At 38.2% G+C, this 27,877-nt stretch overlaps 2 protein-coding genes across 5 annotated transcripts in view; one reads left to right on the top strand and one right to left on the bottom strand.

The window, feature by feature from the left end:
• Window positions 1-5,884, top strand: part of gbf1 (golgi brefeldin A resistant guanine nucleotide exchange factor 1) — a 113,353-nt gene extending 107,469 nt beyond the window's left edge. The window contains exons 36-40 of the mRNA XM_042337122.1: window positions 57-158; window positions 946-1,059; window positions 1,610-1,787; window positions 2,712-2,864; window positions 3,618-5,884. Of these exons, the coding sequence (XP_042193056.1) occupies window positions 57-158; window positions 946-1,059; window positions 1,610-1,787; window positions 2,712-2,864; window positions 3,618-3,895 (825 nt within the window). The 3' untranslated portion in view covers window positions 3,896-5,884. The remainder of the gene's footprint in view (window positions 1-56; window positions 159-945; window positions 1,060-1,609; window positions 1,788-2,711; window positions 2,865-3,617) is intronic.
• A 2,750-nt stretch (window positions 5,885-8,634) lies between these two features.
• On the bottom strand, window positions 8,635-26,347 carry LOC103181459 (core histone macro-H2A.2). 4 transcript variants are annotated; one of them, XM_007897935.2, is made up of 10 exons: window positions 26,158-26,347; window positions 20,500-20,701; window positions 18,166-18,272; window positions 17,335-17,544; window positions 16,484-16,594; window positions 16,122-16,221; window positions 15,096-15,185; window positions 14,338-14,515; window positions 11,578-11,619; window positions 8,635-9,414 (listed from the first exon to the last, which is right to left on the bottom strand). In XM_007897935.2, the coding sequence occupies exons 2-10, from the start codon at window positions 20,669-20,671 to the stop codon at window positions 9,249-9,251; spliced, it is 1,176 nt and encodes a 391-aa protein (XP_007896126.1). In that variant the 5' UTR covers window positions 20,672-20,701; window positions 26,158-26,347; the 3' UTR covers window positions 8,635-9,248. The 4 variants fall into 4 exon arrangements, with proteins under 4 accessions (XP_007896126.1, XP_007896127.1, XP_007896129.1 ...); XM_007897936.2 differs by lacking the exon at window positions 26,158-26,347 and adding an exon at window positions 22,290-22,397; XM_007897938.2 differs by lacking the exon at window positions 26,158-26,347 and adding an exon at window positions 22,001-22,105.
• Between the last annotated feature and the right edge of the window lie 1,530 nt (window positions 26,348-27,877).

Below are 27,877 nucleotides of genomic sequence, written 5' to 3'. Positions count from 1 at the left end.
AATATTGTTAATATTTTATTTTGTTAAATTAATTTTATTTTATGTTGCTCACACAGGTATTGTTTCCACTGCTGACCAAGCTGTTAGAAAACATCAGCCCAGCTGATGTTGGAGGAATGGAAGAGACCAGAATGCGAGCTTCAACACTACTCTGCAAAGTATGTTTTAGCCAGCTTTAAAGCATCATTTGCTTCTTTGTATTGATGGGTGTGGGGAAGGGGGGAAGAGAGAAGAGTAGGAGGATTAAGGAGTTATCTCCACATACCAGGTAACCATAAACAGTGTAAAGGCCATATTTTTCTGGGACACCAATTCCCAGGTTATAAAGAAAACACAAAAGCCAGTGGGAATCCCTTTCACTTTGGTTTATACAGATATTTTATGATGAGTTAAAATAGAAATGCCAAAATAATACCACCAAAGCAGTGCCCCTGAGGTGGTAATATATGTGTCACTGAGCTGTGGTTTTTGCAATAAGTATATTGCAGTAAGTATATTACTTACCTGCCCGTACCCTCCGTTCCTCTGGCTCAGGTCTGCTCCACATCCCCCGCCCCAACCGCCCTACCATCGGTGGCCGGGCCTTCAGCCTCTCAGCCCCAAGGCTCTGGAACTCCATCCCCCAGTGCCTTCGCCTTGCTTCCTCCCTTTCCTCCTTCAAGGCTGGTCGCAAGATCTTTCCCTTTGACCGTGCCTTAAGCTCCCCTCTCGACTCTCTACCCCCTCCTCGCTCCCTCCCTTCCCTCGCCTCACCCTGACCATTTCCCCCCTGCTCGGGTCCTGACCCAACTGTCCAGCGCCTTGGGACGTCCTCCCGACGTAAAAGGCGCTCTATAAATGGAATCTTGTTGTTGTTGTATATGAATTAATAGTAACCAATAATGTCTTTTGATTGTATATGTATGGGCTTCGTGTTGCAAATGTTTGAANTTTTTTTGCCTCAAGGTATTCCTTCAACACTTGTCGCCATTGTTGTCTCTGCCAACATTCGCTGCTTTGTGGTTAACAATCCTGGATTTCATGGACAAGTACATGCATGCAGGATCCAGTGACTTACTGGTATGAAGTGGCAGTTTTCAATCTGTATTGAAATGATTTTACATTCACATTAGTACGTTTGAAAATGACCTTCACAGAAATTTAAATGGGGGAGGGGTAGTAAAGGAATCTCCCAGTTTTCATGTTTCCATCCCAGTTTGTGTGAAGTTGAAGAATCGGTGATAACATAATAATATGGCATATTGCATTAAAACACAGACGGACATACACTCACTCACTCTCAAACGCAAACACAAAAGCAAGAGAGCCTGGGTTCGATTCCCAGGCGGGATAGAACCTTAGGCAAGTTTCCTTACTCCTCACACGCGCCTCTGTTTGCCTAGCAGTAAGTAAGAACCCACTTGTTAGTCGATTTGCGGATTGCTTTCCGGGGATAATAATCCCTTCAAAACATAATAATAATTATGTGGTCACTCAATCCACAACTGACTGTAGGAAACTGCTGTGCGCAATTGACTGCCGCATTTTGCCCACAAAACAGTCCTGACACTTTACGGTGTAGTTTAACTCATCATGATACACTAATAATGTCTTTTTGTTCCATGTTCAGTTAGAAGCAATTCCAGAATCACTGAAGAATATGCTATTGGTTATGGATACAGCTGGCATTTTCCATTGTGCTGATTCTAGGACGGGTTATTCACAGCTGTGGGAGATCACATGGGAAAGAATAGATTGTTTCCTGCCTCGTCTGAAAGATGAACTCTTCAAACAAGCAGTAATTCAAGGTGAACAGCTTCTTCCCTTTAGTGATTGGTGTTGCATATTTATATACCTGAGAATTCTGACACATTCAGACTGTACACAAGTCTCACTTCAAAACACTGAAAAAAAATCTGGAATCAGTTATTCTTATTGTTATGTTCCATCTTTTGCTGTGTCAATAAGGACAAAGCCCCAATTTGCTTGAGTGTCATCGCAATTGCACTGCAATACAGATCCTGTTCAGCTCGAAGGAGGGCCCACTTATCTCTCCCCCACGATAATTATCCTTGTGTTTGATATAGCATTTTATTTTGTTATTGAGATGTCTCGAAGCTTTTCGCAGGATAATGAAAATAATTATCATCCATTGCACATTTGATATAGTGCCCAATTGTGTGGTTGAAACATCTCAAAGTTCATAGGATTTCACTGTGAATAGTCCAGTGACTGGAAGATCAGCCTAGACTATTTGTTCAAAGACCTGGCGTGGCACTTGAACCCAAAAATTTCTGACTCAAGTGGGAATGCTTGTAACTGAGCCAAGCTGAAACTTAACTTACACCTTTGTCAGTGCTTCACCAATATACACCTTTCATATCAGGAGGGTGCCTCATAACTTCTCAAGATTTAACTGGTAAACAGCCTGATTAACAATTGTGTATTCTGTCACTGAAAGAGCAATATTGTATACTCACACAATGCAACTTCAGTATTTGTATATTACAGTGCTACTCATCATACATAATATTAATGTTATAGAGATCTTGTTTATTCAATAAAGATGTATAATTTTGCACAGTTTAACAATGTGTTTCAGTCACCATTTGCCCTTGTTATGTGACAAAACTAATCCCATGCCAACAATAGTTTCACTTTCGGATTATTTTTGAACAAAAAACTTTTGAAGATTTTTTTTGAAAGAGGTAAAAAAGATTTTTTTTTGATAGACCCTGTTCCCAGTGCAGCAGTGGAACCACCTACTCCAAATCCAGTGCAATCTGTGAGCAATGCACAAGCAACTATCTTTTCAATCTCAGGTGAAACAAACGCATCCAGTCTCACAACTGGGCAAGAACACTCCAAGGAGGCCAGTGCCAATGGTGAGTGCTTTATTAACATGGGCCTAGCAAATCATAGTTAACTCTATATCACTGTAAACTTTGGTATTGAATTATAATTGTTAGCCATCTTGATAACAAACGTGGTTGAATGATGTTACAATCTGAAATTCTATATTTTTGCCTTCAAAGGTAGACGTTTCTGCAAAAAATAAATATGCATTTTGAATTTTTAAAATGAATATATGCATTTATGTGCATGATGGGAGATGTTCTGTTGCCCACTTCCTAAACTCAGCACATGACTAAGAGGCTGCTGAGCTGAGGATTGGCAGTTATCCAGTCTTATTCTGAGCACTTCAAAGTGCATTGCTGTCCATAGCACCAAGCAGTCACTTTATCGTGACTATATATGACATTTATAGTAGTTAAGATGCACTTGCTATTGCAAAGTACTGGGAAGTAATAACAATGATTTTGTCATCGGTCAGATTGTAGGAAGCATTCCATGTTTAAACAACCCTGTGTTTGAAAGTTTTTCTTTAATTCCTCTTAATTTCCCCTTTAATTCTTTCAATAGTGGTTTGGTTGTTCGACTCACCAAATAATAGTTCTAGTAAATTGAATTATTATTCTTTCAAAGTGTGTTTTTGCTATTTTTATTTTTAAATTAGCCCAGTAAAATGTATTGTTAAAAGGTATTCTGAGTATATAGAATCTTCCGAAAATATAACTTGAATAATGCCTGAACTTACTGAGGGATTTTTCTTCCCTTTGCTCCTATTGTCTCCTCAGATGCTGAAAATGTGCCAGTTCGAGGAACTACGAACATAACTCCAGCAGCAACTCCCATCTCTACACCAGTGAAGATGAGCGTAATACCTGACATGAATCAGTCAGTCTCTCAGTCCCCATTAATTCTACAGCCTCTTACTTCTTCATTACAGGTTGGCGTTCCACCAATGCCTTTACCCATAATACTTAATCCAGCTCTAATTGAAGCTACTTCTCCTGTCCCTTTATTGTCCACGCCTCGGCCCGCTAACTCTTCCACTGCTTCTCAGGTGAACTAGATCTAGCATGGAGAGGAAGCTAGTTACACCAGTCATTTTCCCATATAGTTCAAATGGTCTATGATTTTCACATGCCTAGTCATCTGGTTGGTGTATTCTTCCGAGTCTCCCTCTGCACAGTTTTGTTTTACAGCCCACCTTCCTTCATTTTCTACCAGCTTGGTGTGCTGTATATATTCGAGATTTAAATATGCACTCACAAATTTAAACAAAGAATACTGCATGAGTTTTCCCAATTTTGAACAAGCCCATATTTTCATGTGTCCTTAATATATTTTGGTCATGAATTGAAGGATAGCTAGGACATACTGGTACCTGTGTGATATTGTTTGATATATATATTACATTGGCTTCAGGTTATAAGAAATCTTCTGAAATGCAAATTGTGCTGTGAGCTATTAAGTAATAATTTGCTTGAGTATATTTTTATTTTTTAACCAGAGTGAATTTTCTGTTTTAACAGCTAAGTAATTTTGACCTTATTTAAGAGACGAATATAAACTTTGTCTAGTGAAATTCATTGCTTTAATTTTTTTTACAAACTCAAGTGGGCACACCATTCATTGTTTCTGGCTGTCTGTGTAGAATAATAGTTCTGTAAGAGTGAGTCACAGGACTGATAACACATTCAAATCAAAGGTGCATATTATCCAAGCTTTCAATTGGCTTGTAAAAAATCACTTTAAAAACTCTAGCTGAACTCTTATTTGATGTACTACTGTATATGATTATTTTTCTACTTGTATGTAGTTGTTACTGAAACATCCATTGATAGCTTCCTGAAAATGAGATATGGCAATTACAGGTTTCATGATAGAATTACTCTGGTAAATCTCAAAGGCCAGGATTGCAGAAACTTTCTTGTGGTCCTGCAAAATTGCATAGCCACCAAATTATAAATATAAAATGACAGGGTGGGATCATTGAAAGATCATTACCTAGGTATTAAGGTAATGACATATTAAGTCCATGTGCATGCAAACATGGATGTGCTGTACAGGGATGAAATTCAGTTTACACTAACCTTTGAAAGCCACTTTTCATAATGGCATGTGAAGCAATGTTCATTTTACTTATTTTCACAAAGCTTGACATTTTTTTCCCCTCACATCTCAACAGATGCTAGTTTCCTATTTTTCCATCGATACTGACAAATTTCACTTTGAAATCATTTGCCTCAAATTATACACAACTCTATTGAACGTCCACACTGCATGCTGTGTAAAATTTTGGCCAAAGCACACTGCACTGGTGCATTTATTAAAATTTAAATGACCAATTCAAAATTTATTCAAAATTGCCAGTCTCAACATTTTGGCCAGATCCAGTCTTTTGAAGTCAATTAGAAATGTGTGTGCTACATAAACATTCCTGACACCTTAACTTCACATGCTGGCAAGTAGAGTTAGATGTCGTAGCCAGGCATAGGTGAAAGTGAAAAGGCATGAAAACCCCAAAGCTCTATTATTATTAGAACAATTATTTGGTGAGCCTAACAACCAAATCACTATTGAATTTGAGACCAATAGATAGATCCTATATTTAAAGTCATTGCATTGTTTTTTTCGCTCCGGATTTTGTACATTTCAGTTGCCTAGGTTTGAATTTAATGGTAATGTGTGCAAAATATCAACAGCCTAGTAAATATATATCTATGGTGAAGGAGTCTCATGAACTGTTCTACCATATTGTTAGTACGACCCAATAAGAATCCAGGTGTGGTAAACAAATAATAAAGGTGATGTATATAAATTAAGAATGATAAAAAAATCAAATGTACTTTTTACAGAGTAATAAATATCGAATGTAAAGTAATTCTTTAAATGGCAGTTTGTTGATTTAAGAGCAAATGCTCAGACCAGCTGCCACTTGGAATGAGTCTCATGTAAATGTAGGAAGTTATTTGTCTTTGAAGCTTCAGATGGTAACATCAGAGCTTGACAAGGCTTATTTAAGTTACCCAATAAAGTTTTTTTCCATAAGAAAAAAGTGCAAGTGTTAAATGTTGTGACTGGAACTTGAATGGCAGGCTGGAAGATATCTGCCAGCATTTTCTTGTCAAATTTGGAGGCTTATGTTTGGAGCAAAAACTTTGGATCACTTATATGGTATGTATTACCTATGAAATTTAATATCAGAGCCTTCTAGATTAAATCCACAAAAAAAGGCTGTGTAATTTGAGAAAAACATTCAATTCTGGCAACAATTATATCCTTCACTGCAACTAAATAGTTATATTATCCTATCCACTTATGTCGACAAGTCAGGGACCATTCAAGTTTTGTCGACATAGGTGGTCACAAGGGTACAATAGATACTCTATGATTAAAATTTCGGTACCATATACTTACACTGATTTATTTAAATAGCCATACATTTAATTAAAATTCATTAATTTACATGTCATTTTGCTACTTTATTTACAAAAAGTTATGCAAGTAAAACTAGTCATTTTACGACTATTATACAGTATACTGTCGACAATAATAACATTTAAGAACCTAAACAATTTGTCGATGTAAGTGTGCCAGAGTTTATCTCGACGTTGACGCAAATGGTAAGTTCTCAGTGTTAATGTGCAGGGAAGGGATTGGGATTTCACTTTTTTTGTCGATATAAGCAGGATGTTGACATAAACGGGTTCAAGATGTGTGGAGTAGGACTGTACTTATCCTAGTGTGCTAAACACAAATTATTTATGAAACAAAATCGATATAGTTATTTAATGATCTATTTTTATAGTTATTTAATGTAGGTTATCCTTCTTTACAAATTGCAAGAAAATAGTTTGCAGAATCTTGCCTCATCGTCCATCTGGAGACGGCAAATACTCAATTCTGCATCTTAGTGTGGACGACTTAAGATAATGTGAAGCCCGATTTGGGAGATGGATCTGATCAATCTGTGGGGAATTCACTCAGCCATCTGGAGGATTGTATATTTTACTCTATTCGTATTGAGCAGATTTCTGTCTGAACAGAAACTGCACTGCCAGAAGAGATGAATTTTCCACTGAAGTTATAATTCAAATTATGAAAGAATACAATTCTGCATAGAATTGAAAATGAGTTAAATGAAACTTTGGAGATTTTGTCTGAACAACAAACATAGAAGGAAAGAGTAAAATACCTGATAAACAAACAAGAGTCATGTAAGTGGACACCTCTTGTGAGCTGATTTGAATTGACTGCAAATTTAAAAATATTATTGAACATTCAGGGCTTTACATGATCGAACAGCATACTGGAGCATCAGCTGCGACAGAAAATAGTATTAAGCACACATTTCTGAGTTCCCAACCATATAGGTGGTTCATGCCAGGCAAGGAGGGGAAATCATTTGTAATAAACGTGCTCGCCAATGACACCCAGTGACATATTGGTATAAACGTGGAGAAACCTTGTTTACCTTGTCAGTTCGGGCAGATAAAGCTCAGGGAGGGTAAAATACCATTAAGACAAGAGTAGGGCACTGTATATTTAATGGAAACAAAATGAAACCTTGGTATTTTATGGTACATAATATAGAAATCTTAAATGGCCCAATCTTGATCCCTTTATATTGGTTCAGCTGACCTCAGAAGAGGTGTCCTGTAGCTTAGTGGTTAGAGCACCCGCAAGCAAGAGTCTGGGTTTGATTCCTGGGCCGGGCAAAACTTTGGGCAAGTTTCCTTACTCAACACTCCTGTTTACCTAACAGTAAGTAGGAACCTAGTTATTAGTCGATTGGCAGATCGCTTTTCCAGGGTTAATAATCTCTTCAAAAAAAATAATAATTTGGTCAATTAACAACTGTTTGTAGGTCACTGCTGTGCACAATTAGCTGCCCTGTTTCGCACACAAATAATACAATCAATTCACTTTACAGTATATTCTATGAAGCGCTTCGAGACGTCTCAAAAACCCAATAAGTCTTTATCAAATGCAAGGATTATTATAGTTCGAAGAGTTTGAGCAAGGGAGAATAAACCATGGTCCTGCCAATTTCTAGCTACTTTCTGTGCAGGAAAGTGTAAATCAAGAAGGAATGTCCTGTATCCTTTATATAGTTTAATTAATTGATTGAATAAATCTCCAAAGAAGCTCAAATAAGCACAGAATTCAAAAAAACACCCATTGCCAGATAGTTATGCCTGAGTGGTATTCCTGAGGAAGGAACAGATATCATAAGCTTATGAATGTGAAGACCCAATCTTTTACTTGATCTATTTGTGAATCCATATTTAATTAAACAATTACCCACTCTCTCTAATGCTCAAATCTGGGACGGCACTTGACTTTTAAGGTTATGTGTGTATGTATACATATATATACACACATACACAAACACACACTTGTCTAAATTTGTCTTTGAAGTGACAAGAAAAGTGCAAACTAGAAATTTAGGTAATTTTCCAGGTTTCCGATTATTCAAAACAATGTGGAGTCCAAAACTTAATGAAATCCATAACTTTCTGGTTAAATATTATAATTGCATTAAAGAAAGGAGATAATGTGTAAGTGGCTTGTTCCATTGATCCAGGTCATTTTTGATCCAAGCAAGTGGTAACAATTATTGCTTGATTTTGAAAATATGATTTTCTTGAATTGCATAACATGTGAAAATGACAAAACCAAGTTGTGTACCTTTCTGCACTGCGAAAGCCATTGAAAGTTAAGTTCTGTTGATCAACAATGACTGCCATATAACATTTACAGCATCAAACTGTTTTATTGCGAGATCAGTGTCCAAGACTGATGTAGTTTTTTTGTTTTTTTTATTTAAAAAAGCCTTAACACTATCAAACTACAGCAAATTATACAAGGGGGAGTAACATAATGCGACTGATCTGCTGTCAGTCAGTCCAATACTTTTCAACGCATTCCAACACTTTTCGATACACATTGGAATGTGAAACTTTTTTGTATTAACAAAAGGGATATTTAAACTGCAGTTACATGAACTGATTAACAATGCATTTTTACGAAATATCTTCCACTTTAGGCCTTCAATCTGTGTCAATACATTGTGATTCTCACTACAAACTACAAAAACTACTTCCCCCAAATCTAAGCTTTTCAGTATTAAGGTAGTCACAAAAAATGCAAAAGATGCACAGTGTCAAAGTTGTTTTCTTTTGTATTTTTCTGCAATTTCAAAACTTTTTTTCCTCCTTCTGGGAGGGGAGTACTATAAAAAATGTAATCAAAAGGTTACACTTCCAAACATTTCATGTAGTCACAAAACAACTATCAGACTCATACCCTGCACCTTCTCATTTACTGAAACACACAAAAAATTTGTATCGCTGCACATAACTTTCCTGCTATTCAAATCAATTTCTCATTTTAAAAAAAATGTTAAAAACAAAGTATTACTTTGTGTCAAGTTTTGCCATTTCTTGAACGTAGATACCGATGCTTTCACTGTCAAATAAGATGAAAAAGATGTTCTTCAGCGACGATGATGTTGTGTTGACAAAGTAGCTGGAGATGGCCTTGAGGATGAGCTGCGCTGCAGTTTGCTTTGGGAAACAATTTCTAAAGGGTTTTAAAAAAAATAGAAAATTTAGAAAGTGGTTGCTAACAATTTGAAGGAATATACCAAGAGGCAAACAAAGGCAATTTCTGTTTTGAAAACAAATGTAACATTCGCTCCCCTGCACCATGATTGTTGGGATACAGATGTAAACATTTGTTTGACTTCAAGCCATTTCATATAAAACTGACATCGTAGAAGTAGAGCCAAAGTGTGACAGATCAAAGATGAAACACCTTAATTGGCCAAAAGAAAACAAGCAAGTGTCCTTTAATGCAAAGCTATTCCTTAAAAAAACTTATTAAATATACAATATGTTTCCTGAGTGTTTAGACGAAAAAAACCTCCACCACATTCAGGCAAGTGGAACATTGTAATTGTTTTTACTATCAACAAAATTCTGTTTGCTGTATCTTTTCCAGTGGCTGGGAAAATGTGTGCATATCGACTTAGCCATTCAGGTTACTAATAGTACCAGCGGAGCCCATCGCTTTTGTTGGGTTTCTAACCATTTAGAATCCAAAATGCTGTTTCGTTTATTGCATTTCACTAAAGCAACATTAATTTCTTATGCTATACAAATCATGGTTAAGTTTGTCTCTAACTGGCAAATCTCAAAAACGCCTAGCTGATTCAACCTTTAGCATTAGCTGAATTTCTCCTACTTTACCAAAGTATTACCAAGAACTCCAACTCTTGGTGGCAGAATTTGCAACGATTAACCATCATCTACAAATTGCTGGAACATGCATTATTCATCCATCAAAAACTTGTGATCTCATTGCATTGCAGTACCATTGTATTTCTTTGGTCGCTGTGCACCTCCAACACTTGTTCTGGACATAACTGTCATGCCATTTAAGTGTCAGATACATCTTGGTGTGTACCAATATCATCAATTGCAGAAAGTGAGTTTAGCTATTAGCTTAATACAATTCTAGCCCCCAAAATACAAACCACTTTTCAGTATAGCCTGTGAAGCACTTTGAGGTGTCTCAACGATGTGATAAGGGGCAATATCAAATGCAAGTATTATTATTCTTGTGCAAATCAACAGGGCAGAAACAAGCAAGGCTGGACTTCAGCAGAATTATCGCAGGTATGATGATATACATGATGTAATTGTACAGTCTTTGAAATTTGGCATTCATCTTCCCCTTATATTTGCCAATGATAGCATTGATAGAGGAGCGATTCTTCAGCAGATCAGGCCATCAGATTTACTTCCTCAAAGATCAAGACCTCTGCCAAGCAGTGTTCAGTATCAACATAACTATTCACTCGAAATGTAATAATCAATCCTCCAGGAAAGCACCATCTCCTAACCACCATGAAACAAGGTTTGTCTCTTGGGTGACCTCTCTTCCAGCAACAATTTAATAGACCACAAGGACTTATGGACAGGACAGTACACTGGTTGAGTGATGGATACATTTAGGCATACCAGCCTATACATTTTAATAGGTTCAAGACATTGATTGATACAGTCTAATCAAAGGCCTTAAGATTCAAATTCGGAAAAACAATTCCCTTGGCATAAAGATAGTCAGATTCTAGATTGCTTCAGTCTCTCCAAGATATCCACGTTCAACTGTAGAAAGTTTAAAACATAGGTTGTTTGGCACAGCTGGTTAAAAACCCAGATCAATTGAGGAGGGCATCTATCCTCACCCCTCATATTCAGTTCTAGTGGCAGAAGGAATATGTACCTGGTGGTGTCCTGCAAAAATAATCAGTTTCCAAAGAGCTGCCACCAAAAAACTTCTGATTCTGATTTGCATTCCAAACCTTTATAGATGTTAGGCCAATCCCAGCCCTCCAATAACCAGACAAAACAGCTGCTTAAAAGGACTGTTTGACAGTTCTTGTCTCACTTCAATACATTGATTCAGGCTTCCTGGTCACTGATCAGGGCTCTGTATGTATTACTGCATTATGTTCATTCTGATTAAGATGTACTTTTGTGCACAAAATCTAGATCAAAGCCTAATTAAATAACCAGATAGATGATACGTGTAGAAGAGGAATTGTTGGGCACCACTGTTAGTGTCCTAAAGGCACCAAACTTGGCTTCCCAACTTCTCTGATAAGCCGATCTTCATGTTCATGGACAATGGCTGAAACATGTGGAAGATACCACCATAGAAACATTTGAACATTCCTACCTTGAATGGATTGCAGACCGACCTGAAGCTCGAGAGCTGGTCCTTGTCCAATAACATGGAAATGAACCCCAAAAGACAAAAGAGTTTATTGTTAATTTTAAAGGAAAACACCCCCTTTCCCCTCTCATGTTCAGGGGTGATGTGCATCAATCAAGAGATCTCCCACAGTGAAAACTTTGGGAATATTTTCTGGTGCGAAGTTCAATTTTCTCTTGCATATATTAAAGCTAATATTTACTATCTAACAGCCCTCAAGACCTGGTCTTCCTTAAGCGGACATACTTGGCACACCAATCTATTAAGCCAAAATTATATCCAACAAATAAAGAGTATTCATGTGGTAACAGTACAAAATCAGTGATATTGGAGTTGTGTGGCTTAACCATGGATGCACAGTATTTGGTGAACTGAAGATCTTCACATAGTCTTTACTATTTCCCCCCCCCCCCCCCCGCCGGAAGTACTAAAATCTATAACAGAACTCAAGGTCAATTGGGAAAATCTGAGCAGAGATAGATTTCCTTTAATAGTTCTCCATTCTTCAAACCTATATCCTTCAAATGATCACCTATGTATTGTCCATGACTCAGCTTCGGTTTGACCATTTTTGAAAGTGGTAACTCGAATGGGATGCTTCCCATGCTGTTCAATACAAAATAATTTGTGAAACTGTTTGCGTGCATCCTATTAGGCAGATCCTCTGTACTGATAGATTGCTCCGGGTAGCTCCAAGCTGTTGGAGACCCATCTTAACAGCAAGCATATCTTCCAAGAAGAGAAGGGATTCATTTAAAACAGCTTTCAATTTAAGGAAAAACAACAGGCTATGTAAGACCATTCTTGGTCTGGCCCCTCAATTTAAAGCTTTTACAATCCATCGAGCTGTCAAGAGTTTGTGAAGTTTATACACCAAAGGAATTAAAATTGTAAATCATTCTACCATTGATCATATTCCAGGACTCTAACTTGGAAGACTTTTGCAGAAGACCTTTTTTGTGCTCACATTTTTAGGGTGGTTTTCAAAGCAAGGAGATGAATTTTATTTCTGTTATTTTGTAATCTCCAAACCAACACAAGCTTGATCCATGCTAAACCGCAAGTTCAACTACAGTTTGTGAAGTTCAAAATCTGGAACCACAAACCCAAAGGAAATTTGCTTTTGCACAGCCATCAAGGTATTCCCAGAAAATACATTGTTTCAATGGGATCATTGGTGTTGGTAATAGATCCTCTTTCGTCTCATCTCTAATGTCCAATCCATTCTTGTCCATCTGTACCTCAAAAGATTACAGGTGTAACTCCACTTCATTCATCGGCTTGTCATGTGAACATTCAACCCGCAAGGCAGTTTCTCAGATAATACAGGCCTTCTCCACGTTCAATGGGATATATTGAAACGACAATTTTCCAGGAAATTCACCTTTTACAGGGTCCGCAATCCAGGACAGCCATGACTAGATAAGACTTCAGACCAAGCAGAATTACAATCATGAACAAGCTCAGTGCAGTTTGAGACATCTGGGGCTTCCATCTTCATATTCCCAGATGACTATTATTATATCGTCCTGCAGTCGGTTCCCAAATATTTCATCAGCAGAATCCTCTTTGTGATGAAGCACCTGGGCAACTTTTCAGGAGGTACGAAGTTGTGGCCCAAATTACTTTCCAAACCAGCCTTGCCTCCCTCCCTCTTAAGCACACTATTTCAGTTCGCTCGATATTTAAACAGATTGAGAATATAGGCAGTGTAGTTGGTTCTAATATGTTACCAGCCCAAACTTCAAGGTTAATTTTGGTGTAGACAAATACCATCACAATGGTTCAATAAGTAAGAGGTTCTGAGGAATGGTACCAAGAATACGAATGAAGCAAATGGGTTGTCCAACCTCATTTTCACTTTTTAACAAGAATGAAAAGTAGTGTTTACTGATCAGCAGTATGATCCTACCCAAAGAATGAAACCTGCACTGTATGAGGAGTCTCCATGGTTTTGTGGGAAAATGCTTTCATTAAGCCAGCACAACTGCAGTGCTTATACAGTTCTCTCTTTACCCCTCTTCCCCAAAGTTTCTACGAATTGAAGGCAAAAAGTTCAAAGTGATTATTTTCACTGTTTAAAAAGCAATGGCCTTCAAATCGCCTAAACTTCTAGAGACCTGACCTTTCAGTATACCAACCCAAATAGATGCAATGTTTCTGCCAATAGCCAGCCGATGACTGATGGATTGAACACTAAATGAACAAGCTTAACATTGTGCATCCACCTCAAACAGCCAACAATACAATTTGTAAATCCTCTACTTTTTTTTAAATACACTGCATAAACGTAAACGAATGCCAGCAAAATGGAGTTCAACATGGCATGGTATTTGTTTTAAGGTAGCTTCCAGCCATCTTAGAATAAAAATATATCCCTCATCCAGGAAGCAATGTAATTATTAAATTTTGGGCAGATATTGGAGAGCTATGAACAAAAGCAAACCTCAACCCTACTAGATTATGATACATGGATCAAGTACATAGCAAATTTATTCACATTTTGTTGAATTAAACAGACACTTGGCTCATGAAAATTGGAGCAGTTCTTCCACCTGTTTGGCACTTACAAATACAATTATATTTCAGTGTAAATAATTATGCCATGCCTGTTGAATTGCATGCATTTCTATACCTGGTTTTCTTCAAAAGGAACTTGACATCAAAGTGGTGTTCTCTTAAAATTAAAATATCTTGCTTATTTCAAATAAAACAATGACTTACCTGCCTCCACTGGCAAGAGAAGGAAAAGCAATCGATTTCAGCTTTTTCTCATCTGCCAAGGTCAAACAGTTTTTCACAGTTTTTTCCAGTTGCTCTTCACATTTATCTGCTCCCCACTGAGGTATGTTGCAATGAATGATGAATTTTGCTGGAAATCCAGGGGCCTGACCCAAGACAGCTGCAATAGAATAAGATAGTAAACTGGCAATCCACTTTTCATGAAAAAAAATTGTTTTTAATACCTCTTTCTGAAGTCTAATATTACCAGGAGTAAAATTATTTTGTGAAACAAAATATCTTTCTGTCATATATCTAAGTTAGGCTGGGCGCATTTTCCTTGCCTCCTTTCCTGTATAGAAAATTTCAAACACCAAGTCAAGACCTGGAGAAAACCATGTACCAGCAATTCATGTGATTGAATTGTGTAACTTTCCTGAACCTCAAGAGCAAGGAACCTTAGATATTATGCTGAGGATTCCTTTGAAGTTCCATGGGCATTTCTTAAAAGCTTTATAACTAGTACTATACCTAAGTAGGGGTGGAGGAAGGTTATAACAGGTTAGTCCGTATACCTGATTTCCATTTGAGTCCCACCCAGAGAACGAATTTCTAATGACTAATAACCCCACATCAAAATAGTTCTTTACTATATTTTCATGCAACAACTGAGGATGGGATGCTACCGTGTGAGGGGAGCAATATAAATGCAAACTATTGTTGTTGTAAATTAAATGTAGTCCTTTGAAGCAAACACTTACCCCCAGCCACTTCCAAAGGACCATTGGACTTTCGCAGCTCCTTCACAGCTTCCAAAAACTCCTTTCCTCCTGCTTTCTCCAAAGCATTACCTGGAATCATTATTATTTTGTAACATACAGCAAATTGCTTATTCTACTCAATGAAGTAGACAGCCTTAACTCAGCAGTGTAAGGTTGAAATTGCAAAGTCAATCAACTTAATTTGTGTACTAAACCATTTAAATACATCAAGCCAATGTGCTGCATCATCAGAGTCACTGAAAAGCTGGGTGAAACCATAGATTAAATCACAATTCAAACTTATAATAATAATTATCCTTGTGTTTGGTATAGCTCTTTCACAGTTGTCCTTCAAACAGCTATGAAGTGAATCATCAACTTTGTTTGAAGGATTGTTGGTCAGGACACGGTGAGAAACTTCTCTTTTTCAAATAGGGCCATGGAATCTTTAAAATTCACCTAGACAGGCAGACTGGAAGTTGGTTTAAAATCTAATCTGAAGGGTAGACAATTGGCCAAGAGAAGTCAATTGACTTTGGACATCTTCAATGAGGCTGCAACAGTTGTCAAGAGTATGACCTTGGCCTATATGGCTGTGTTCTTGTCTGTTGTCAAAGGTGTACTGAGAGCCAGCGGTGTAGTTCAGACTAATTGTATTTAGCAGATTGGCACCAATCACCAAGTTTTATTGCTTGGCACCTAAATTAATACTTTATTATCCTGTGACTGAGTAAATTCTGGATTATTTAACTATATTTTGAAACCATCATGAAGTAGAATATGTACAGATCATTTTAAAAAGTGATAGAATACAACAAACTTTGATCTGAAGACATTCAGGGCATTCTATATTGTTGAAACGATTGCAAATTTTATATATTTTAAGCATACTCATCTTGCACATACTAATGATATAATGCAAACATATCAAATAACATGTTTCCGTGACCATTTAAAAAAATGTAAATCACCCTTCGGGTATAGAAGTATGTTTATTATATGCATTTAAACAAGATGCAGACTTACCTACATCCTCTTTTAGGTCTATATCTGCGTTTGTTGGATTAATAATGCCTTCGACTTTAACAGAACCGATGTTACTGATTTCACTTTGTGTCAACGAAAGCTGAAAATGGAGCAATAGAAAACAGAATAACTGAATTAACAGTAAATTTTATAAGCAAATAGAGCATATTGGAACATTTAACCAAACAACATTTAACACCTGAATATAAATTAATTTCTGTTAATCATAAATTGTGTGGCTGTAATAAGTGTTAATCTTCCCAAAGAAGGCAACAAAAAAATCAAAAGAGAAAAACTGAGGCGAGCATGCGAGAACATCACTCTCAAGATAATTTAAACCAAAAATCATTGCTAAATGTTACCTTCTGCCCCAGGAACAGGCTCTTTGTGGAAAGAATAGTGAATCCCTCACCGGGTACATCATCTGAGGTAGTGCTGGATGCACCTTCTTTGGTGTTTTCTGTTCGTTTGCCCTGAGTCAGAAGAATGTTCTTTAAAAAAACGTTTCTAATCAACTTATCTTAAATGTTATTGTTATGACTATTTTAATCAATCAATTTAACATGAAACAGTAGTAACACCAACATGTAACCTGATATTAAAATTGATTACATTTCCCAGCCCTACTTTGATTATGGATCTCACAACTCTGCAGAATTAAAGATGCATCTCCTTACTCCTACGTATCACTGGACAACTATGCAAACCTTCTTTGTCCATTTGCAGTTTATTTGGGTAGAATAAATATGATTTTGGACCATCAAAAATCATACTGAAGGTAATTGTGACTCCTTGTTACAGTGGTACACAATTCAGAACATGTAACTAGTGTGTGAACTATTAAAATTTACTTTAATAAAAATAGAGACCTTAAAGAATAAACCTACTTAACCAATCTGATTTTTGTAAATTTCAAATCTTTATTACAAAAGGAGAGCAAGTCTTTCAAGCTGCTGATCCCAGTTTGGTGAGGAAAGTGCTTGATCAGAGCCCAGAAAAACAAAGGGGAGTAGCTGAAGCGAGAGTGAATTTAAACATTACGGAGGAGAAATTACACCGTTATGCTACAAGATTCTTCCATGCTTTTACCAAACACAGCAATAGCTAGTTTCATTTGTATGCCATCCCTGAAAATTGATTTGATGCCAACGTGTTGCACTAATAATGCCATGGTGTCTGTGGTCAAAAACTTGCTGAGAATCTCAGGCCTTGCCTTTCTGGGTGATGGGGATTTTGGAGCCTTTTTGCTGGGCGTTTTCTTGCTTGTTTTTTTGACTGGGGAGGGCTTTGCTTTTTTTGCTTTCTTTTCTGGAGCAGAAAGAATGGTTTCCACTTTGCCTCTGGCACCACGTTTCTTGGCTAGAAGTTCAGGATGAATTCGTGGTAACACACCACCACTTGCAATCGTGACTCCCCGTAAAAGCTGCAAACACACAAATGAGAATTTGAAAGACGTTTGTTTTCTGTAGAATTACAATTTCACATCTGCAGGATGTCCGAATTCGCTGGACAATTAAGGGTTTGCACCAAACCTGGGGGTTGGAATCAACAGGGGCTGAGATTTGGAGCGTGGAGGTGGCAATATGGCCTACAGTATATTCAAATAGGCAGTCTCCTGTCCTACAAATAGGCAGTTGCCATACTTGACAGCAATTACCTGTTAAGGTGCTTTTGAGATATTTTGATCTTACAGATGCAATACTAAATACGAAAAATATTATCTTCACATCTAGTCCCATGAAGATAAAATAAGATGAAAGACTTTGATGGTAAAACGGTTTAACCATCTTTGAAAATTTAGAAATCTAGTTGATCTATCATATCCAGATTTAACATTGGTTTTATGGATTACTTAAGTTAAATTTGAATAATTGTTTGATACTCTGTGATTCAAATTCAAGCATATAATTTCCATTCCCCTGCACTGTGCAGAATTCAACATTTACAGCAGATTGTTTGTCAAACCAACAAAATCAATTTCATGCGAATTATGCAAACAGGATTCAGCCATATCAGTGCAAACATTAATAAAAATCAGACTTACTTGGTTAAGCTCTTCATCATTTGCCACTGCCAACAGTATGTGCCTTGGGGTTATTCTACTCTTCTTGTTATCTCTTGCTGCATTTCCAGCCAATTCCAAGATTTCAGCTACAATGAAAGAAAAGCATGGTTTTACAGGGTGTCTGGAAGTACAAACCACTTAAGTATATATGCCTAACTGAAAGGAATACAAATACAGTCAGAATAGATGGTAAAGCCTGGTAAAATCTCTAAAAAAAAGTAAACCAAATGCAAGGAAGTGACACAACTGCACAATGTACCATTTCACAAGTTGGTTGCCAGCCTGACATAGTGGTAGCCTCCTCCTCGCCTCCTTCAAGGTCGGTCTCAAGATCTTTCCTTTTGACCATGCTGTCGACCATATTCCCACCTCGCCTCTGAGTCAGAAGGTTGTGGGTTCAAGCGCACGTCGGGACTTGGAATCACATAGGCTAAGCAAGGGTGGCCCATGGTTCAACCTTTTGGCTGGTGAGGGCCAGATGTGAAAAACATCTGCAGGCCGCATGAGCAATATTTTTTTGTTTCCCTTACAGAAACATAACCCATATGAATCATAAAAAAATCCTAGGTATTTATTTCACTATATTTTCATTTACAATGCAAACTTTAAATAGGCAATATAAAAATCCATACACATTTTGAACAATAATACAGGTAACAACGAGGTATCTGTCTCTCTCTGTCTGTGTTTCTGTATTGTGACAAGATGCTATGTCAAATGCAAGGATTAGTATTCTTTGTGGGAACAATAGGCACTAAGTCATGAATCTAGATTCATACCATTGATATTTACTCCTGTAAAATTGAAAAATATCATATTGCTGAGTAATGGTGTACTCTACATTGATTACATCAGCAGGCTGTGTTTAATTAATTCTTTTGTTCGAATTTTAAATAAACTGTGTTGCTTTTATTATGACAAATGCAAATTAACTTGCTTTTTTACGAAAACAAGCTGTATAGTAGCAAATCTAGGTCTTGAGCCCTGGAAATTGTCTTTAAAATCTTTTACCAATTATCCCTTAATCTTTACTATTTTCCAATCAAATGTGCAATCTTGAGTAATTTTCACTTCAGTTTATAGTACTACAGCTCTGACAAAATAACAACCTTCTCTCATTTTGCCACGTGCTTAACAGTTTCAGTTAATGCCCTATTTATATGGAAGGATACATGAAAACTGCTTCTGCAAATAATGCTAACTTTGGAAGGTGCAAGGATCCTGTTCTATTTGAAATGTGGTGCAGAAATCCAAAGCATGTACACTAGTGTGGAAATAACTGAGCAAATTGTTCCAAGTCGCAACTTCTGTTTTCTGGTCAAGAACCTTTCCTGACCCCTGGAGTACAGACCAGGACAACAAAAAGTGTCTTAACACTACACTGACAGCTCAACTCACCAGTGGTCAGAAAAACATGGAGACAGGAACATCCACATGTCAGAGAAAGGACAGGTTAAATTGCTGTTGCCATCAAGGGCAGGAATGCAGTTAAAATATTTTAAGGCAACGACTTTATACAGAACAAAATTACATTTATATAGCGTCTTTCATGTCGGAAGGACATTCCAAGGTGCTGGCTAGTTAAGGGTTTGCATCCGAGAACAGCATTTATTTAAAATTAGCAAATTTATACAACACATCGTTAATAACCGCTAATGATCTCAGCCGATCAGCGTAAGGGATGTTACAATTGGCCTCAGATTAGGCAGGAAAATAATCATGCCATTGATCCATCTTGCAGTATCTGCTTTAAAACATTCTTCACTGCTGTAATTTTTGAAGTTTTTTTGACTCTGTGAATGGATAGTTAATCTCATTTGTAAACATTCTTAGATCAATCTTATATTGAAAGAAAAAATATCTATTCAAAGACAGATATAACATGTATGAAATATACCAGCCTGTTCTGTAGAAAATAAAAGGTAAAATAGTTGTCATGGTAAATGCTTTGGATCAAATGTTATAATGAGCTGCAGCACACTTATTTTAGGTATCTCAACTTCATACACTGTATTGCGGTAAGAAAGTGGTTTACATAAAACAATCCAAGGTCTTGACTCAACAGGCAGCCTTGACAAATCCTTTCATTTAATTGAAGTATTGTAATTGTCTTGCTTACATACAGCAAAAGCAAACCATCATATTTAAAAAGAATAAAGGAGTTGAGAAAGACAATTGCATGCCCAGTCACCTGACAACAAAATCATGCAGTTTCTGTAACAAAACTTCTTCACTGCTAGGTGGCTTTTGATCAGGTTTAAATTGATCAGGTCCTCTGCATTTTTAAAATTCAGATTTCAGTATTTTGTTTACCTGCCAGGTACTCAATTACAGCAGCCAAGTAAACGGGTGCCCCCATTCCAATACGATATTTGAAAGTTGCCTTTCGCAGGTATCGCATCATTCTGCCAACAGGAAAAATGACTCCCGCTCGGGCTGAGCGGGATAACTTTGTCATCTTCTTTTTTCCACTTCGGGCTGACATCTTTGTTTTTGGGTTATATTCCTGTTTTTACTGTGGATGTAGATAAAGACCAAAGTTACTTATTCAAAATATGTATGATTCAGCAAATAAGGTTGCTACCAACTGATAGGCTATATCAATAGGGTTTCAACTGCATTCAAACCAATGGAAAAAGTCACTGGTTGTCATCAGCTGGTTTACAGGAACAGCTGGTTCCCTTAATGATTTAATCATCACTGACTATGGACACTGAGAATTAAGTTGCCAATTAACCAACCAATATATACTGCCTGTAATGAGCATGCAGCTTTCTTTTCAGCATTTTGGTTCAGAACATTACTACACAGTTCAAAATCCAAGTCATGAGATGCTGCAAGTCTGTGGATTACCAGGTACCAAACAGATTTTAAATTGTAGATTTGCATTTTTTTTAACATGCATTTTGTTGAATTTCCTGAAAATATAATTTATTTTTTATCCAATGTAAATTTAAAAATGTTTAATACAAAAATGTTCCCCTGCTTATTTAACTTGAATCCCTTTAATTGCCTTTCTGATGATTATTCAAATTAATTCAGTTTGGCCTCTTCTCTTACTTATTCTGGTTAGACTTTTTTCCATGCTTGGTTTCCATTGTGTTGCCACACATTTAATGTTAACAAATCTTAGTAAAGATAATTTAAGTTGTCAGTGGTTAAAGTCAGAGCAACTGATAGGTTCTTGAGCCCACACAAGATTCTTCACTGTGCATCATAAATCACAATCGTAGTGCATTATGTCTTCTCTCTGCAACAGTTATTGAATCTAAAGACTGATACTTTTATCATATGGAAATTTGTTTTGTTTTACCGGTTTTAAGGAAACAAACTTCAATAAATTTTCACCCAAAAAACGGCAATATAGAAAAAAGTCTTGCATCATCGTAGTTTAAATTTATGTTGTCCAACACGCCAACAGATTTCAATGAATATGCGTGAAGAGTCTTACTAGTTGTTAGCCAGACTTTTAGATAAGGAAAAATGCTTTACTACTAGGAAGTAGTATGGCAGGGCGAAACCTTGGGCAAGTTTCCTTACTCTACATGCCTAATAATAATAATCCCTCCAAAACAAAACAATAATAAAAAAAATTGGTCATTTTCAATCCACGACTGTTTGTGGGACACTGCTGACCGCAATTGGCTGCCGTGTTTCACCCACAAGTATATAGTCAATTCACTTTACAGTATATTCTGTGAAGCGCTTTGAGATGTCTCGAAGACGTGAAAAGTGCTTTATCAAATCCAAGGATTATTATATTTATTGAAGTATAGCTGAGACCAACAAAAAAAAGTTTCTTCTGAACATTTACCTAAAGGCAAAACCAGAACATCCTTGCCCTGGAATTCCATACTCAGTTGTTTCAACAGGTTGGCAAATCAAACCATTCAAGATGACTCCAGATCCCAAATAACCTCTGTGGAGTGAACCAAATGTTGCTCATTTGATCTAGTTTCTAGCATTAACAACTTTAAATGTAGTGAAAAATGGAGACAAAATTCCACAAGCAGATTCGCAATGTGTCTCCCATTTTCCACTATAAACATTGATTATTGGCAATTCACAGAAAACCTGATTTTACCTATTTCAAATTTCTTTACCTCTTCATGTAGATGCTACGACTCATAAATAAATTTGCCGAAGAAAGACCCCACTGTCAGACTGCCTCCTGTTTGTCGCAGCTGTTCTTCAAGCTGCTGTAATGGGACCTATTCGCAACATGGTAATTAATACTTGGCATCATTTATTTCCCCCATTCTTTACCCCGTCTCAGTTCTCCATGAAGAGAAATGGTAATTGGGGCAGAAAAACAAAGTAGTGTTTTTCAAACGGCAAAGGCACATCATCTCCCCCTCCCATTGGTGAAATCTCTTTAAAATATCTATAAAATATAACTTATGCCACTTTCATATTGCAAATTCAAACTGCAGTACCAAATAAAGGCATTTCAAGCCTCTAGTTGTTCTTATATTGTCCCTAGGCTAATGGAGACTGGTGTACAAACATGGAAAAAATGTCCATTTTATTGTGAAATTGTGGGTTGTCAAAGCAGACCCATTATAGTAAAGTGGTATAACTTCATCTTCAGCTTTTGATCTTGGCTCCTAGAACAATTAAGGCAATTTTTTGTTTCATTTTCCATTTTTAGGGGGGTCTCAATACCAGATTATATAGAATTTTTTTTGCTGATAAATTATACATTATAAATGTATATTGTGTGTGCCGATTACCTGTTAATAACATAAAATTAATGTTTAAAACTAACAAGAACTTTAAATCTTTCCATTTTAAAAAATACTGTCTGTGTCATAGGCATTTAGATATGCTGTGTATTTTAGCCAGCGGTTGTAAGAAATTGCAGTACATCTAAGTTGTAAAAAGCTAATAATTGTTCCATAGCAAATATCTGCTCATCGTAGAAAATGTTTATGTTGAAACTGACTGGGCATATTTAATTATATAATGCAACAAGTTTGAAACCAAGGACATTTAAATATTGATGCAAACATTTAAATTTGTCTAACCAAATCTAGCATCTTCCAATGTTCTATCCTGCTTAAACAAGCAACATGTCTTGAATGTTTAGCTAGATGTTTTAAATGCATCAAGAATATTTCTGTATATAATATTCCTTGCAATTTGATATAGCACCTTAGGTCAAAACCTCTCCAAGTGTCTCACACAGTCTTAGTATAGCAATTGTGTTTTAGGTCACCAAAGCAGCAGCCAATTTCCAATTTCTGCCGTATTGGTGTCATTTCACTCCTCCACCACTGACTTTTCTAAAAATGTATAGACATCCAGTTCGGTACTCAAAACTAATGTAATGCTGATCCACTGAAATGGAAGCAAGTACTTCTTTAGATCACACAAATAATCTGTACTTTTATAGAGTATCCATCACATAGGATAACTTCTTGGAACACTGAAAAGTATAAATTGAGATGAAGGTGTTAGTTCATGAAAAGGTTCAATAATTATGCTCAATGTCACAATACGGAAACAGGCCACTCGTCCCAATTAGTGCCAATGTTTATAACTCCACATAAATTTGCATCCCTCCTAATCCGCTTTCCCACAGCCCTTTATTTACCCTCTCTGTGCCTCTTAATTCCTCAGCTCCTGCCAACAGCTCATCATTTCTCTCTTACCTCCTCAACCTCCCTGACCTGTCTCAAAATCATTGAACAAGTGCCCAACCTTCAAGTTCAACTCGATTCTCAATTCTCCATCCTTCCTCACCAATCCCTGACCAAGACCACTTTTCTTCATTGTTCTCTGTCCCATCTCGCACCAAATCCTTCACTGACGCCTTTAACTTTTGACTCAAGTTTCTCAAATACACTTTTTGTTCGTCTCCCTAGTTCCACCATTCGGGTGATCAGAATCAGGTGCAAGGGGAGAAAACAACAATAATAATAATAATTTTCAATGTCTGACCACCTCCAAAGTACAATGACAACTATTTACAGGTAAAATCCTGTGAAACGGAGACCGTCTCCCGATTCTGAAAGGCACGACTGTAGATCAAATGCAAGGATTATCTTCATTATATTGGTAAATTGTTTTTCCCCGCTGGTAGAGCTGTTAGTGTAATGGATAATGGAAAAATGACTGAACATGTTAGAAATCCCAACGGAATCATATGCATTATTAAATTAGACACAAATACTCTTTTCAGGTGCTTCCATGAACCATGGGGGAAAACCCCAAAACATCACTCGCTTCCTCTTTTCCTCTCCTGTTGGCAGTATAACATATTTCACTCTGACCCTACCTCCCCTGCAGCTATAGACTCACAGAATAAGACTCGTTTTACTTGAATCTCGAGCAGTGTTTCAGACTGTTGTTCGCTTCTCTTCCCTCCCACTCCAGAAAAATAAATTCTCATGTGTTACTCAAGTCATACCAAAGTAACTTGTACTAGACCCAGTGTCCATATAATTAGTTCAAAGCACCTTCAATGCTGAAAGATTGAACTACCTTGGGTGGGTGGCAATGAGAACATAAGGTGCCTAAACAGCGAGATACAGTATTTTGATGGAAACAATTGGTGAGGCACATGTACACCTCTCCCCCCACCCTGACCGCCATCAACTCTGAACAGTGAGAGAAGTCAGGAAGAGCACTTAACTCGCTGAGTATGGTTGGTGCATAAGAAATGTCGGCGCCACATAAGAGTTTCAACGAGTATGGCAGCAGAAAACTGCAGGATTGTATTTTTGCACCCCTTAAATCTTCAGACTTCCCAATGATGGCGGCTGAAGCAGAGAGCCTGCGGGGAGGAAGGGCAGTCAGTCTGCGATGTCAGGAGGAGGGGAAAGTCACCCGGAGGGGAGCAGAGCAACTTCGCGCTTCTTTGAACCCACAGGCCCAAGGCGTTGTTGGGGTTATATTGAGGGGAGGGTTTGGGGGTCCACATCTTAAAAGTTGTTGATAAAATGTGGTTCAAGTAGCGCCCCCCCCCCCGCGAAACAAAACCCCACAGACACACCGCACGAGTTCAATCCTTGGGAAAGAAAGCGCGGGACAGGTGTGGTTTGTGGGTGACAGATAGAGAAAAGGGCGCGAGCGGCTCTCAACGGTTTTAACCGATTCGAACGCGGTCAGAATTCAAACGGCGCTGGAGCTCAAGAAACGGCGACGGTGGAGCCGAGGCCTACACCGAGATCAATTGTTGAGGGGAGGGAAGAGAAGCCGGGCCCGGGAATGCAATAACAGCCCCGCAGCCCGAGCGCTTAACTTTAATTAAAACAACCTGTCCGGGGGGGGAGGGGGGGGGGTAGGGAGGGGAGGGGAGGGTTTTTTTTGGGTGTAAAAATGACTGAAGAAACATTCAAAGACGGGAGGTGAGCGCCAGCCGGAGGCCGCGTCCTGACTCCCCACCGCCGCGGCCCAAGGCCGGCTGCTTATCGAAGCCCCTGAAGCTGGGGCCGAGGAGTGAGTAGTGAGCGTCGCTGGAAACCACGGTTTATTCGGGAGTCCAGAAACCGCTTAGACAAACAAACAGGTCAATTTGCAAAATTAAAAAGTAACCAACTCGAGGCCTAGAGCGAGCAGGGGACAGGCGCGGGGTTCATGGAGGGAGGACGAGGCCAACGCACTGTTCAACAGGAGAAATGTTTTTACTATCAAAAAGCGCGCCATTGGGGGACGGAGGGGGAGGGAGGAGGGGGGGGGGGCAAAAAAAAAAGCATAGGAGTTTGCGTTTCTTAGAATTGCAGGTACGAACAGCCCCGGCTGGGGAGATAAACAGAAACCTACACGAGGCGTCTTGCATTTTAAAACAGTCCCAGTCTGAATAGACTTCTTGCCACCCCCCCCCCACGGGGCGACTCAACTGTGGGTGATTTTTTGTGTGTGTGTGTAAAAAAAATATAAAAAGGCTCTTTCAATTCACACTGCAACCGAGCAAGACATCTGGCAATGTGCTCCCTCCCACCGAAAGAAAAATAGTGGCGGTTTTACCTTTCCTTTTAAGGATGGCGGCGACTCGCTGCTTTCGACTAGGATTTCTGTCCGTTAATCCACTGTGTGTGTGTTGTGTTGTGTGGATGGACTGGAAAGAGCAGGAAGGGGAAAGCTGTCTCTCAAAACCCGATTTGAAAAATGCAAACTGAGCCTATCAGAAAGAGCATATTCTGGAGGTTGGTGTGTGTGTGGAAAGGGGGGGTAACGCCTCCCACAAACGGTTAAACCCAACAGTTGATACGTCACCGCAGAAAGTGGCATCAAAGCAGGAACACAACAGCGAGGGAAGAGGGCTCCTTTCCGAGTTACCTGGAGAGTTCTGCGGCTCGGCTCGGCTCGGCCTTCCTACAATAACTCGAGCCTCGCTTACCCATTTCTGGGTCCGCCTACACTTCGGTGATCCTCTGTTGCCAGTGCGACGTTTTCTTGGAAGTCGGAACTTAATTGTTGAAGTTCACAGCGCTGGCAAATGTCGGTGTGTGTGTTTCATATATATATATATATGTGTGTCTGTGTGTGTGTGTATACCACACACACAGTACACACACTTGTATTTTAACAAAAAGCCCAGCCCTAGGAAGCCTCTTCTCTCACAGGTTAAGTGCAGCACAGAGCAGGACCGAGAACAAACGCAGTTCGATTCGATCTGAAGCACAACGAAGGCCGTACAGAGAGCGGCTTCTAACCGAATTTTCTTCATGTTAGTGCATGGGTTTCCGCATGTGCCACACACCTGGCCGACCAAACAAAAAACCTGTGCCTGATCCAGGCCACCAACTCTCTCATCGTCTGCTTGTTCTGTTACTTTTACGAGAGTCTTGTATCACTTGTCTTATGTTTCAGCGTATTAGCCAATAGTCCTGTTTTTTTTAAAATAAAAGTTCATGCAAGTGAATGAACTTGTACTTAAATGGCTGTTCATGGAATGGTGTGTTAGCCTTCAAATAGCCATTACATTATACAGGGACGATTCAACTTGATAACGCAATATATCAAATGCAAGGATTTTTTTACTTTTCCGCATTTTGATTCATCTTTCTTTTCTCATCCTTTCAGTTTCTTATTTTTCTTCAGTGGTAACATCACTGACTGTGGGACATTTGCCTTTATAACATGCTATACCTTACAAACATGTTATTTGCAGACATTCCATTCCTTGCTTGTGTCGTTATTTTTATATTATGGTAGATATAAAGGGGACCATTCTGTTCCTGTTGCAAAGAAACACGGAGTATTTGTCCTATTTATCCTGTGAATAATCCAAATTCCAACAATGTCAATCTATGCCTGAATTTCAAATTGACTGGCTGCTCAAAGCATTTGACAGAATATATTGTAAAGTGAATTGACTGTTTATTTTGGAGGTGAAACACGAAGCCAGTTGTAGTTTTGTGATCAGGGCACTCACCTCGCAAGCGAGAGGACCTAGGTTTGAATCTCAGGCATGGCAAAACATTGGGCAAGTTTCCTTATTCACACACCAATGTTTACCTATCAATGTTTATTTGATAAATTTGCCTAAGGTTTCGCCCTGCCTGAGAATCAAGCCTCTCGCTTGCGAGGTTAACGCGCTAACCACTATGTTGCAGGGCTGCACCCGCAAGGACAAATAGCTGACAGTCATGATGCAGCCAGCAAGTGAGCATCAATGAGCACCTCTCTCTTGTGTCCAGAAGGCTAGTGGTGATTAAAATATACATTTACATGAAAGAAGTAC

The sequence above is a fragment of the Callorhinchus milii genome, unplaced genomic scaffold, assembly GCF_018977255.1.
Source record: "Callorhinchus milii isolate IMCB2004 unplaced genomic scaffold, IMCB_Cmil_1.0 Scaffold7, whole genome shotgun sequence".
Taxonomy (NCBI): domain Eukaryota; kingdom Metazoa; phylum Chordata; class Chondrichthyes; order Chimaeriformes; family Callorhinchidae; genus Callorhinchus; species Callorhinchus milii.
The sequence above is the reverse complement of the archived record's forward strand: the minus strand, read 5'-3'. Positions and strand labels throughout refer to the sequence as shown.